The 14,372-nt window shown below is 34.1% G+C and overlaps 2 protein-coding genes across 2 annotated transcripts; one reads left to right on the forward strand and one right to left on the reverse strand.

Annotated features, from left to right (window-relative positions):
* Positions 1 to 2,171: 2,171 nt before the first annotated feature.
* LOC141710823 (mannan endo-1,4-beta-mannosidase 5-like) lies at positions 2,172 to 4,180 on the forward strand. The gene is made up of 5 exons (XM_074513344.1): positions 2,172 to 2,591; positions 2,730 to 2,924; positions 3,181 to 3,303; positions 3,413 to 3,615; positions 3,701 to 4,180. Exons 1-5 carry the CDS (start codon positions 2,232 to 2,234, stop codon positions 4,080 to 4,082), a joined length of 1,263 nt encoding a protein of 420 aa, XP_074369445.1. The 5' UTR covers positions 2,172 to 2,231; the 3' UTR covers positions 4,083 to 4,180.
* Positions 4,181 to 5,453: 1,273 nt separating this feature from the next.
* On the reverse strand, positions 5,454 to 9,997 carry LOC141712629 (uncharacterized). Its single transcript, XM_074515636.1, has 2 exons — positions 8,919 to 9,997; positions 5,454 to 5,801 (listed from the first exon to the last, which is right to left on the reverse strand). The coding sequence occupies exons 1-2, from the start codon at positions 9,831 to 9,833 to the stop codon at positions 5,670 to 5,672; spliced, it is 1,047 nt and encodes a 348-aa protein (XP_074371737.1). The 5' UTR covers positions 9,834 to 9,997; the 3' UTR covers positions 5,454 to 5,669.
* Between the last annotated feature and the right edge of the window lie 4,375 nt (positions 9,998 to 14,372).

A 14,372-nucleotide genomic window follows, 5' to 3' on the forward strand; every position in this document is an offset into this window, starting at 1 on the left:
AGCTACTGGACTTTAATAATAGAGTATCTTATATATCTATCTGGGTTAAGTTCTATGGAGACCACTTTTTTTGAAGATCTTGAAGACCACTTGTGTTCTGCAAGTTAAATATTGCATAAAAATATTGCAAAACATATTATTTGTGAATCGTGCTCTACAAAGATCTTTATTTTATTCAAAATCTTGAATATCATATATGTACAGCATGTAAAACATTACAAAAATACTTTATTCTGCAAAACATGTTAAGTTTGCAGAACATTTGTTCAGCTTGCAGAACATACATATTCTACTTATTAAACTTAAATGATATTCAATAATTTTAATGAATTAGTGATACTCGTAGAACATATATGGTCTCTAAGGTCTCCGATAAAAAAGAGGTCTCTATAGAATTTTTCACTATCTAATTAACCTCTATATATAACATACTTAAGGTTGTGTTTTGGGACCCAATGAAATTGAAGGAATGATATAAATTTTTACTTTATTTTGAAAATATATTCATCATTTATACCTTTTTTTTCATTTCGTATCAAGAAATTTAAACTACCACTCTTATATATCTACAATTTTTGGAAGACATTCACTTCACTTTTTCCTAATCAGAAATTCAACCGAAAATAATTCAAAATACTAGATTCAATTATAACTTAAAATTGATATCAATATTGCATAAATCGAATAATAAATTATTAAAACTGAATATGACCCTTATTACTGATTGAATAATCTCATTTTTCAATAGATTTGTTGGTCAAAAATATGTGTTTTTCTCGTAGTGTTCTTCAATATTCTTACAATTCGATTAAAAAATTATTTTTCATTGTCTGATATTTCATAGTTGTCACTATTCTTTCGTATATTATTTCTTTTGCATAAATGATATTCGCAAATTTTCATCCCATCCTCCTTAAGCACAACTTTAATTAGTGTAGAACAGAGACGGAATCGGTGAACCTGAAGCAACCACCTGTAAGTGATAATCTAATATAAGTGTTCCTTGGAAAAAAAATAGTAAAAGAACGTGGATCACGTAATTACGTGTGTTGCTTGTTCTTGTTTCCTTTTGTAACTGATTCATGGATCGGTACGTATATAGTTAGATTTAATCCATAACGTTAAGGTGTTTCGATTTTTAGTTATGAACGCAAAATCAAATATTAATGTAAAATGTAATATTAAATAGACCAGCAACGAGTGTCCAAGAAAAAATAATTATCAATATTAGAAAGAAGTTCACCAGATTTAAAAAAATTGTCCGGCCAAAACTCTCATGGTATTGGTTATCATTATGGGGTTATCAATCATTAGTTGCATTAACAAATAATTCACATGCAGAAACAAACTAACTGCATGTATCCGGTTAATACAGTTGAACGAACTGACTTAACAACGAATCTAGACGCCAACATATGCATGCGCCGGCGGATTTAGAGTCGGACTTGTAAGAGGATATCATGTATATTTTATGCGGGTATGTTATGAGTTGGTGATCCAAATTTATTATTTTTTACTAGTTTTTTCGAATTTTTAAAATTTAAGTGCTAAAAAATATTATTTTAATCATTTAATCTTCTTCAACTTATGATCATATAACTATGAATTAAACTAAAATATGACTTAAATTATAAAAAAATTACTAATATTATAGTGACTCTTAACCTTTTTTAATAAAGAAATTTTATAATATATATATATATATTTGTAGCTCAAAATTATAATAAAAACCCATTATTTTTTTATTTTTGTAGTAGTATGTGTACCTGTTAACCTCTACCTGAATTCACGCACTGCATGCATGCAGAGAGAGAGCTGAGGCCTGAGAGAATATTTTAAAGTGTAATGGAAATACATAACTAGCACTTCTTTATTAAGTTTAAATTTGTTGAGAACCTTAACGACTAACAAGGATAAAGAAAAGCCAAAAATTGAGGATGCCAAAAGTGAAAATTAAAGGTGTAGACAGTTAGAATGAACCAACCATAATCCGAACCTCAACTTCTGCAAAATCACGAAACCCTAATGTCTCCCTTACTCTACCTCAAACCCTTCCAATTAAACTTCTTCATTACTCCGATTCTTTCTATATTTAGTAAACCTGTTTTCGTTCCCAGCTCCTTATAAATACTCTCGTCCATCACTCCTATTTGATATATCCCAAGCTTCCAATAAGCTAATTCAACACATATATATATATCCTCTCTAGCTATCTAGCTCATCACACACAAATGGCTTTTCCTAGCAAAATCACCTGTATTTTTGCATTACTTTTTCTCTCGTTAGCTCTTGTCTTTAAAGCGGTAGACGCCGATCCTGCGGATTATTCTAAGAATAATATTAAACAAGGATTTGTTGGAATAAAGGGATCCCAATTTAGTCTCAATGCCTCTCCATTTCTCTTTAACGGTTTTAACTCTTACTGGATGATGACCGTTGCCGCAGACCCTAGCATGAGATACAAAGTAACCGAAGTGTTCCGAGATGCCTCTGCTGCTGGCATGTCTGTTTGCCGCACCTGGGCTTTTGCCGATGGTGGTAGCAATGCACTCCAGTTATCGCCTGGCACTTACGACGAACGTGTTTTTCAGGTTTATTATACTTGGTTACTTACGTACCTTTTCATGATCCATAGTGATTCTGCATTTATGTTAATTTCTTTGATTACGTGATTATAAACAAAAACCAATACCTAACATTGGGTTGTGTTTTTGGATTTGTGTACCTAGGGTTTGGATTTCGTCATTTCTGAAGCTCGGAAATTTAACATTTACCTGATTTTAAGTTTCGCAAACAACTACAAGGACTATGGAGGGAGGCCGCAATACGTTCAATGGGCTCGAAATGCTGGAGTTCGTTTGAATAACGATGACGATTTCTATACGCATCCTGTCGTCAAAGGCTACTACAGGAACCACGTTCAGGTAACGAACTACATGCATCCTGGACTTACTAGTACATAATAATAAGAGTAAAATATATATGTTACACCTGCTGATGCTAAAAAATAATGATCAAAAATTTATTATAGATATGTTAGTTCTAGATCTTTCTGAATTCTGATTATGATCTGTCACTGGTTGAACACGTAATATATTATTCTTAAATCTTTAATCCGAAGAAGAAGCTGTAGTACTTACCGGTCTAATTAGCGAATATATATGTGGACTAATTTTGCAGAGAGTGATGACAAGGATCAACACCATAACTAAAAGGGTGTACAAGGATGATTCGACAATCATGGCATGGGAGCTTATCAATGAACCTCGTTGCGATGTGGATTACTCTGGCAGAACAGTTAACGTACGTTGCCATCCTTATAAAATTAATCATAGTAATATATATGACAATTACTTGATGTCAATGATACTCAAGTTTGACAGGTAAATTAATTTAAAACTCGATATTTCAGGGCTGGGTTCAAGAGATGGCAAGTCTTGTGAAATCAATAGATAGCAAGCATTTGTTGACGATTGGCATGGAAGGATTTTACGGGGACACTATGCCTGAGAAGAAACAGTTCAATCCTGGTTACCAAGTTGGGACTGATTTCATTAGCAACCATCTTATCAAGGAAATCGACTTCGCCACCATACATGCTTACCCTGATATTTGGTACTTAATTACAAGGATTAATTAAATTTATATCAACAATAAACTTGTATTTAGTTAAGTAATTAACATATGTGCTAATGTATAGGTTGGCCAAGCAAAATGAAGATGCACAAATGGCATTCATGGGAAGATGGATGCAAAGCCATCATATGGACGCAAAGACAATCCTGAAGAAGCCACTAGTAATAGCTGAGTTCGGAAAATCGAACAAGGATCCAGGTTTCAGTACAGGTTCCAGAGATGTATACATGGGCGCTGTGTATAAATATATATACAGATGTGCAAGACATGGTGGAACCTTAGGCGGGGGCTTGGTGTGGCAACTCCTGGCTGGAGGAATGCAGCCTTATGGCGATGGTTATGAGATCGTCTTGGCCGAAAATCCGACTACTGGCGGTGTCATCTCTAGACAATCTCATGCCATGAGCACTTTATCTCCTTTGATTCGCACAGCTGACCAAAACTAAACATCATCTATTTTACTCAAGTACGAAACTAAATATACACTAGCAAAGAGCTAGTTAAAACATGTATTTCTTTAATTGGTTTGTAAATTGAATTTGTATCCGAGTCATCGTTTCAATACAATTTGCTCTTGTAATTTCATATTTAATAAACTTAAGATTTCTATATTAGTGCTCTTATAACAATATGGTAATCCAATCTTTCATTTCCGGATTCGTAATACTACTGTGTTTGGTAAAAGCTACAAGTCCTCTTATAAAATGGAAATCTAGTTTAATCTTTGGTACCAAGTTATTCCTCTTGCAAACTAAAGATACTTCATACTTGTGAACATTACTTAACAAGTTGAATGCCGAAGCTTACCGCCCAAAAGAAAAAAAAAATATCTAATAGGACTAACATAATCTGAAACCTAACTGGAACATTTTGTTATCATTAAGAGGACAGCAACACCATAGGAATGAATTTACCTCTTATTCACTACTTAAAACATACATTATAAGAAGCACGACTTACTTAAATACATAATTAAACACAAGATGAACAGCCCAGGACAAATCTGCCCATTCCATTTCACTCAGAAACTGAACAGCTGTGGGGAGGAAAAAATTGCTAATAATATATAGAAAATACAATCAACAAACTGGGTGACCGGACACCATGTGGCATTGAATTTTCAATTAAAGAAAGCAGAAGGAATCTGGACATTTAAACAGCAAAGTTCAGAACATAAAGCTGGAAGGAAACTGTAAATAGATGAAGCCATTATGCAACAGAAAGCTTAAGCAGGTTAACCTACAAAGTACAAACTAAGGTGAACAATGTTTAAGTATATGTTATGGTCTGTAGGCTAAAAGATTTGTAGTGCAGCATGCCCCTAGGTAGGAAACACTAAAATTTGCAATACGGAGGAAGGGGGAACAATATATGTAATAACCTTAAAAGCACGAACAAACCATAGTAATTGCATATGCAGTATAAACAACTCTACTAGACTCCAAAAGGACACTAGTTAAAAAAAAAAAAAATTGAGGTGGGGGGACTCTGCAGCAAGCCAAACAAACTGGCAACAAACACAGAATCTCCAAAAAAGGAGACAGGTATTAAACTGTGTATGAACACCCCCAAAACAAAATTTGAGCTAAAACTGAAAATAAGTACCATGCTAATTAGTACCATGCCTTGGATCATCAAACATAATTAGCGTCCGATGAAACAATGAAGAACCACCGAGAACCGTTTATGAATATGACTATAAACTAATATGATTATAAACTAATAAAAAGCTGAGAACAATTCCTGTCCAAGTATCCATTTGAAAGCTTAATATTGAGAATAATTCATACCGATAGAAAAGCCAAAAAGCAAAAACGATAAGAAAAATCACATGACACATAATAAAATAGATAAGTTTACACAAAATATTGACCATTAAACAAACATTTCTCCCTATATAAGTTCAATGTAGAAAAAAGAAATAATACAAACCAAAAAGCCAAAGAGGAAGTCCAGATAAAAATATACACACACCTACATATATATATGTATGACATACATGCTCCACGCTTCACCCTATTTCTCAATCAGCTTCATCTCAATGTCATTGCAGGCCATGGTGTCACACCAGCAGCTGGCAGTGAATGTCGAATTATGGGAACATGCTTCACCACTAAGAATGCCTCGTTTAAGCGAACAACTCTACTTTTGAACTGAGATATGTTCTGCAGAAATCAGATAACGATATATTTATTTTTATTAGGTTCTGGTAAGCTTGTGAGGATACAGACAAAATGATATCTTTCACATTTGACAATGCTCTGATATGTAAAAGACAGCAACCTACATTTAAGATGTGATGTGATTTGAGAGGATTTAAAAGGACAAGGGCACAAAAAAGAATTGCATACTATAGATTTGATCTCTACTATCAATAAATATGCCGATTGGAGTTAATTGTCGTTGATTTCAAATTCATAAACATCTATAAGAAGTGAATCAATGTTCCGCTTACTCCATTTTCTGGAGAAGGCAAATTCAAAAAGGCTGTTCACAATTTTAGTCGAGTTCAGTTAAAAAAATCCAACCCGTTAATTTAATTTTGCAGGGATTTGTTAGTGTGTGTGTGTCTTATACGCATTAGATAGGAGTATGTATGTTGACATGTATATACATGTCAGTATATGTATGTTTGATTATACATGTATATGCATTTATGTAAAGATTTGGAAACTTGAAATTGTATTCAATTAAATTCCAACTCGTTAATTTATTGTTGCAGGGATTGGACTGTGAATTATGACATATCACTTTGTACCTAGAACACAAAAACCTGTGCACACATAAACCGAGAGTCTTTTGTGGAAACAACCTCTTCATTCTTTTGAATGAGAGTAAGACTGCGCACAGTATACCCCTAGACACTGCTTTATGCGGGGTACGGTTGTTTGATTGAATAAATTTGTTTTCTACTAGTTGCAGTCGCAAGAAGCTTTTACAATGGAGATGCGTGCGCCCAGGAGGGTTTTAAAATGTTGTCTTGAAGATTTTACTAAATAAATATATAATTCATTTTTTAGAGATTCATTAAGAAATCTAGCAGGATTAGAGGCTACCATCAGCTGCCATTTTCCTTTAGGGGGCCATCCTAGCCATATTGTTCTCTTCGTATAACTACTTTTGTGTTTTAATTGTTATTTATCAATGTTTCAGTAAAGATATGAGAATATAGAATAGTACAAGAAAATGATGTCATTATGCATAACATAACAACCTCTACTTTTGGGACCTCTATATTAATGTATCCTTATCCAAAATCAAATGTCTGAGTATTATGAGAGTACGTAACTTTCTAGAGATTGTAAATTTCTACCGGGTGAAGAAATGATGAATAGTAGGTAGTGGATATACACTTATTTCTCAATACAAAACTTTTAACGTCGGGAGGATGCACATATATGAAATTTAATTCGCCTATGTTTAGTGGCATAATAGTTATATAGAATGAACATTTGCATGAAAGATCCAACTGAACAAAATTATTTTCTTAAAAATTTGTAATTAGGTGAACAAAAATAGGAAAGGACAGAAAAGGAAGATTGGTAGCAAATGCTTAAGTATCTAGTGAAGAAAATTTCTTATAATCAAATGTCTACTCTCTTTCGCAAAAAAACGAAACGACATTTCAGGCTACCTTTATTTCACGAAAATTGAATTCCAAGAAAATATTATCCTGATTTTCCAGCATTTGTTTTTCACCGAAAAGAGTTTCTCGGAAAGATGAATTCTCGGAGAATAATTTCCCTGCCAATGGATTGGAGATCCGATCGACCCAATCCGAGGCCTTTTAAACGGATATGGATTTACCAAAAAAAAAAAATTCAATCCGAAATCCGATTACCAAACAATTGGATACGGATTTAGGGTGATCCGATTCGACTCCACAAATATACATTAAATTATAATAGATTATATTATATGATCTATAGCATTTTTTGTATATTTTACAAATTTACTTTGTAAAATTTTAGAAATTTTCTTACGGGCCCAGTTCATATATGTGTAATTGTGTATTCATACAATGCAATTTATCCTAACAGCTGCACATCAGTTTATCATTTTCAAATTATAGATCTAAGCTGCACACGATCCTAAAAGTGATAATACCTCAAATACTTTTATTATTACTTGTAGTTGTTACCGTTATATGTTACTGCCTTTCGTTCTTTTAACCACTCTCTTTCCTTCTTTTAGTTATTCTGTTTTTCATCTCTCTCTTTTTTTTAATTTCAATATCTTGTAAATAATATGTGTTGATTTCAGTTTTTATATTGTTTTTGGGTATTTGAAGATTCTTGGGTTATGATTATAGCTTTGAGTTTGGCATCATAGTTTTGAATTTCCATGTGTTGTTTATGTTTATCCACCTCACTTCATCTACCCTTCTCAGATTTTGGGACTGCATTCTTCATTTTCCAGTCAGATCCGATCTCTGACCCAATTATGCACTAATCCGTGATTTCAAAATTCACAGGCTATACCTTAACTTCTAGAGTGCTTGAGTTACTTCTCTGCAGTTCCAAATGATTTACATTGGACCTGTATTTTAGTTTATTATCTGTATATTGTAAATCAAGAACCGTTTGTATTATGATACAAATAAATGTTCTGCTTGAAAATTCTAAAGCGTTGGGATGAATGTGGATTGTCAAGAACAACTTTCATGTTAAAAGGAAAAATATGCAGCAGCAAGCAAAGACTATGCTTCTAAAAAAACAGACAGGAGAAATGCAAAAGAAGCTGTGAGGGAAACACACCTGAACTGGTCAAAAAATCTGAACCAGTCACAAATAATCTCAAAATACAGATAAGTTAAAGCAAAATCATTAATTTAAAGCAAGAAAAACATCCAAAACAGAGTAACATGTATCATCTTCCCAAGGTCAAAGATAGATCAACATGCTTTATAGGACATAAAGAACTTGATCCATAAGTATCAGGCTATCAGCAGGTTTTTAATAATTTACATGCATATATAAAATTTCATTTACAATTTTATTTATGCTATTTCTATTCAACTTGCACGTACATTAAACTATTGATAACTTTCTAAGCTATTTTCTCATATTCTGTAAAACCTATTAAATTAAATATCAGATTTATCTAATGACTGAAGTATCAAAATATTCTGCATTAGTTTAATACCCGCGTCATATACTGTCTTGATAGTGCATACAATAAAACTTTTATCCCGAAACAATGTGCAAATTCATTACGATAATAAAAGAAATGCAACAAATTGAAACTTTGGTACTACTACAATGCACAAGCAAACAGCTGACCTTATCATCCATAGTAACCTTCACCTGCACACTCCTGCTCTTCTTCTTCATACTATAGTACCTACGTCCCAAAATAACAAAACCCACCACAGCAGCAGCCATGGAAACAGTCCAGACAGGACTAGTCCAAAGAGCACAATTTTTCAAAAACTCAAACGGAAGCTTCCACCGAACCATAATTCTCTTCTCCCCTTCACCACCCGATTCCCTTTCCCCACTTACAATATCAACATACTCACAACGCTTATCACCTTCGCCACCCTCTTCCGAAACCAACTCATTTCGAAAATTCGTATCAGCTCCGTCACTCATCTCAGTATTCCCCACTCCTAAACACTCAGTCTCATCAACACTTCCAACCATTCCCACTCCAATTTCTTCATTCTCAAAAACACCTAAATCCCTACCTACAATTTCTTTAACCATTCCACCCTTTTCAAGAAAACCCACTTCACTTCTTTCATTTTCAGCAAAACCCAAATCCCTAACCTCAGTCTCTCCAACCCCATCAAAACCCACATCAAGTTCACTTTTTTCGACAAAACCCACTTCAAATTCACTCTTTTTTATCAAACCCACTTCACTTTTTTCATTTTTAACACCACCAACATCAATTTTTTCAACCCCCTCAAAACCCACTTCAAGATCACTCTTTTCAATCAAACCCACTTCACTTTTTTCAACCCCATCAAAACCCACTTCAATTCCACTCTTTTCAACAATCCCGCCTTCAAATTTATCAACCAAATCATCATCCAAACAAACCCCAGAACTTTCTTGAATCACAACTTTTCTAGAATCAAAATAATCAGGCCTAATTAACACTCCAGAATCATTGTTAATAACTTCAAACCCCCTGGTTTCTTCAGACGGAAGAACCTCCCAATCATCTAATTCAACCAAATCTAAGTCCATAATATAGTAATATTATGAAATTGAGAAAAAAAATACACTAATTAAGAAGCTTACAAAAAATACTAGAACATGACAGCAAGAAAAGAATAGGAATATAGTGGAGGAGAGTGTGAGAAAAGGTAGGTGTAAATGAGGCGGTAAGTTAGTGGTTGGATTCGATGAGATTTTTTGAGATGCCACGATTTCACACACAGGTGACCTGTGTACACAAAGATAATCTTAATTATTTTTTTTGATGAAATTAGTAAAATCAATTATTTGAAAATACTGAATAATTTTGGCTTTTTGGATATTGCTTTTTTATAAAATTATTAAAAATTATGGTAAAAAACATGATCATTTCTTTTTATTTACTCCCTCAGTTTCTTCCAATTGTTTACATTTCTGAGGAAGTGTTCGTCACACATTTTAAGGTGCATAAAAAGTATAGTTATGTAACTTATTTTTACAATTTTCTTTTTCTGAATAAAAGTTGAATGTTTTAATTTTTATTCAGAAAAAAAAATTGTAAAAAAAAAATTACAGAACTATACTTTATATGCACATTAAAATGCGTGTCGAACACTTTTAAAAAAATGTAAACAATTGAAAGGGACGGAGGGAGTAATATTTAGTGAAATATCGGATTGTAATAAAACTATGTATACTAGATTTTTTTATAAAATATAATTCAACAGTTTCCTAAAAGAAATTATTCGATTAAATCATGCTTTGATATTATAATAATTTTTATAGGATTTCTTAAAATTATATGGATCTATATTTTGTAGATTAGTATTGACGGGGAAATTTGGTAACAAAAAAATTGGAGTTACGTCATTAAAATCAAGATACAAGACGATGATTCTTTGCGGGAAAATCGAACATAATGTGATGTTTGTATGTTTATCGGTGGTTTAGATTGTTTAGAGTGAGTGGTGGCTCATTTGCGCTCCCAACTTTAAACCCCGTATAATTTGCCATCGTATCCCTATCTATAGAGAATCAAGCCAACGTAGTTCTTGGGAACAAGTAACCTAATGGGCTTAGAATTCTCATCACGAGACCTAGTAGGAAACCTACTGAAAATCGTATTCTACTATCTTTACAAATGTCCGCCGATGAGGCCTAATTACAAAGGCCCAAGGCACGTTCATGACTTTAAGACTTCGTGAATAAGACATCTCCCCGACCTAGGATAACCCACCGCTGTATCTCTAGTTCGTGAATGAAGGTATAACCATGGTTATCCCAAATGCTGGACGCATTCTTGTCCCCCGAATGAGGAGCCCCCACCAGATCACATGACAAGTAATCCCAAAATTTTGGGTGCAAAGTGTCGGATATTCCGAAGTCTCCCAACGAGGACACCCGTTGACTACAGAGAACGAGTTCCCAAAGCACACACCAGAGTTTATCCCACATCCCCAATGAGGATACCCATCGACTACAGGAGGAGGCCTTCCGTCCAGGAATACCCTTGGAGGTCTCTAACTATGGACACCGTCTTCTTGTGGTTTAATTACAAGAAAGAGTTCTTCAATAGAATACCTGCAAAAAAATACGTTAGTAATAATTATCCATCGCCCTTCTGGAACCATTGATCGTCCACTAAATTCATCAAAGGAACTTGCTTCGAGCTCATCTTCTTATTCTGTTCATAGAGGGCGCACCCTAGCTTTCCACAAGTTTGGGTTCCCCTTGTTCTACCATCCTACATACGCGCCCTTCATTTTCTGGATGAGGGAAAACCCTAATTTTATTTGAAACATTCAGTTGTTTGATTATTTTGTCCTAAATAAGTCCAATACACCCGACTTTGACCTGAATATCCCTTGTACCAAATTTTGGAAATAACAAAATTTATCAAAGTATCTATGAAAGAGGGTGCACCTTAATAATAGGACGCGGTCTTGTGAGTTAAAGCGATTAGTGCGGAGATAGTGAAAGTTATGGGTGATATGGAGGACAGCTGTACCCACGTCCTTTTCTCTATAACTAGCCTTAGGAATGCCATTTTATCTCTTTTTACTTTACTCTTTTAATCTTTTACCATTTTCGCCGCTTAGAGCTTCAGATCACCGGAATTATGTTATCCCATCTCCGTTTTTTGTACCTAATTCGTTCATTTTTTATGCTTCTTTTCTTTTTTAATTTCACCGAGTAGATTACTTGGAATCTTGATTTAACTGTTCATTTTCCCTTAAATATTCATCATGAAATTAACTGTATGTATGCATATATATGTATGTAAGTATATATGTATGTATGTATGTATGTATATGTCATTTGATTCGTTTTCACACACATTTTCAAATTGAAATATGTTTTTAGAATTTGAATCGTTATCTTGAAATTGGGCATGCGTAGCTTAAGTATATAATGCTCCTTAACTTTTTATCAGACATGTCTTATTCTATGCGCGCCCTAAGGTAAAAATTGGAATGGTAACATACTATTATTTGATGAATATGTTAGGACGCGCCTTAAGATATAACTAGGGCTAGATCATATAGTTATTCGGTAGCTATGTTTGGGCGCGCATTTCATTCCTCCTTCTTTTTTCATACATACTCTAATTAGGCATACTTTGTGATAAACAAATACTCTAAAATGTCCCTTTATTTTAATAAATATAACTAGAAAATGCCTCATGGCACACCTTCTTGTTCTTTTATACAGCCCATTATTTTTTCTTTTCATTTATCTATATTTCCTTTCGGACGCCCCTTAAATAGAAATTTACTTTTGTTTTGACAGCTAGAAGATGAGGGCGCGTCCTCTTCTTCATCCTTTCACCCTTTTAAGGAATTCAACACTAGGTTGGGAATCTACTCTCCCTCAATCAGCCCTATCAAGCCTAATTATCCTGACGACCATCTGACTCCTAATTTTTTAGAGCTCGAGGCGCACCTTGTCAAGATTTGAAGAATAAATCAATTATAGAAGATTATTCAAGTGACACTTCGGTTGATAACATACCTTTAAACCAAAAAAGGAAAAAAGAAGTTAGTGTCAAAAAAGAGGTTATCGATGCAATCAAATCCATACTTTGATGATTGGTATGAAGAGTTAAATATAGATAGACATAGGAATGTTGAATCAGGCATCAATGCAAGTGTTGGGCCATTTTTGGTAAAGTATAAATCTAATTCTCCTTGAATCCATGCTCATGACGCGTCCCCATCTCCTCGTGTCTCTACAGAGGGCACGCCACCACTTCGCGATGAAGTGAATTTCTTTGATGAGGACATTTACCAATTTTCTGTTTTTCCCCAACCTTCTCCAATCCCATATGAACATTGGGAAGTCTCAGAAAAAGAAGCTCGAGATTGGAGCAAATGCAAGAAGTGTTCTAAAGCCGTAAAAAAAGTTTTAGGAAGGTGCATAGCAAATAATTTTGTATAGGCTTGTCATCAAATTGTTCAGATGAGCAACTTGATTGGTTGATGTCATTTCATGACATGGAGGTCATTTGGGCATCCCATCTAAGCATGTTACACCCTCACTTTATTCAATTATGGAAAGAATTTCAGAATTTCTCGAATGGTAACAAGTTCCAAGCTGGTTACTTTGAGATGGGCGCACCTTTACACCCATACCTCAGACATGTAACTGAATTGTATGATGTAACCCTTCTTCAGCTTTCTCCAAACAGCTATAAGCTTGTTTTAGCTCTCTTCATCCATTATTCCGATCTCAATTTTCCTTCCTCCGTCATGTAAGAGGTTAGCCACTTTTTCAGCCTAAGAAAGTCATATCATTGATACTACTATTTGGTCATTGACAAGTAACACAACAGAAAAGGGTTTTCCTCTGGCAAAGTTAGTTAAGAAAATGGGTGGAAGGAAAATTTCTTTGATTTGTATGATGTTCCAAGATTCAGGATTCAATTTAACACATCCTCAAGTAAAGACGTTCCTTTTATTTAATTTGCAATTTAATTTATATCAGTAGTTATCTTAACTTGCTTTCCTATACCCTTATCATATTTTTAGACAAGCCATCCCAGAACGAGCTTCTGGGAGAGGCCAACTTCGAGCTGAAGTCATGTTAACAGTTGCTGCTGAGAGATGAAATCTGAAGACTTTGGTCACTGGGAACAACTTGTTGCAAGTTGGAATTCTTTCTGACAAAGTAGGTATATAGTATAACTTTGTCAAGTTTAGAAAGTGTATCCCTGATTCTTTCATTATCATTATTTAAAGTGATAATCAAGTGATTAAAGATGAGGAAATATAAGGTGTTGAAGAGAGCACACTTTAGGGCGCGTCCCCCTTAGGTTTTAACTTTCCCCCTTCCTTGAGCTATTAATGATAATAACTTTAGGTGTGCCTTCCCTTTATGGCACGCCTTTGATTCCTTTAATATATTTTTATACTTATGACTAACATCTATTCATATATGCATACCATATTGTGCAATCATATTTTAACTTATGTTATTTTCCATCATTTATATTATCTCTATCGCATCATATTTATTCATTTATATATGTTGCATCTTCAAATTTTAAGTTGTAATAGTTCCGGCGCTGCTCATCTTAGGGCACACTATTTC

The sequence above is a fragment of the Apium graveolens genome, chromosome 3, assembly GCF_009905375.1.
Source record: "Apium graveolens cultivar Ventura chromosome 3, ASM990537v1, whole genome shotgun sequence".
Lineage (NCBI taxonomy): Eukaryota > Viridiplantae > Streptophyta > Magnoliopsida > Apiales > Apiaceae > Apium > Apium graveolens.

Bases quoted from the DNA above. Each gene is read 5' to 3' on its own strand.
- LOC141712629 (XM_074515636.1), bottom strand. From the start codon at position 9,833: ATGGACTTAGATTTGGTTGAATTAGATGATTGGGAGGTTCTTCCGTCT. The intron at 5,802-8,918 runs GTCAGCTGTTTG...TGATTTCTGCAG, and splicing joins AGGTTACTATGGATGATAAG to AACATATCTCAGTTCAAAAG.
- LOC141710823 (XM_074513344.1), top strand. From the start codon at position 2,232: ATGGCTTTTCCTAGCAAAATCACCTGTATTTTTGCATTACTTTTTCTC. The intron at 2,592-2,729 runs GTTTATTATACT...TTGTGTACCTAG, and splicing joins ACGACGAACGTGTTTTTCAG to GGTTTGGATTTCGTCATTTC. The intron at 3,304-3,412 runs GTACGTTGCCAT...TCGATATTTCAG, and splicing joins ACTCTGGCAGAACAGTTAAC to GGCTGGGTTCAAGAGATGGC.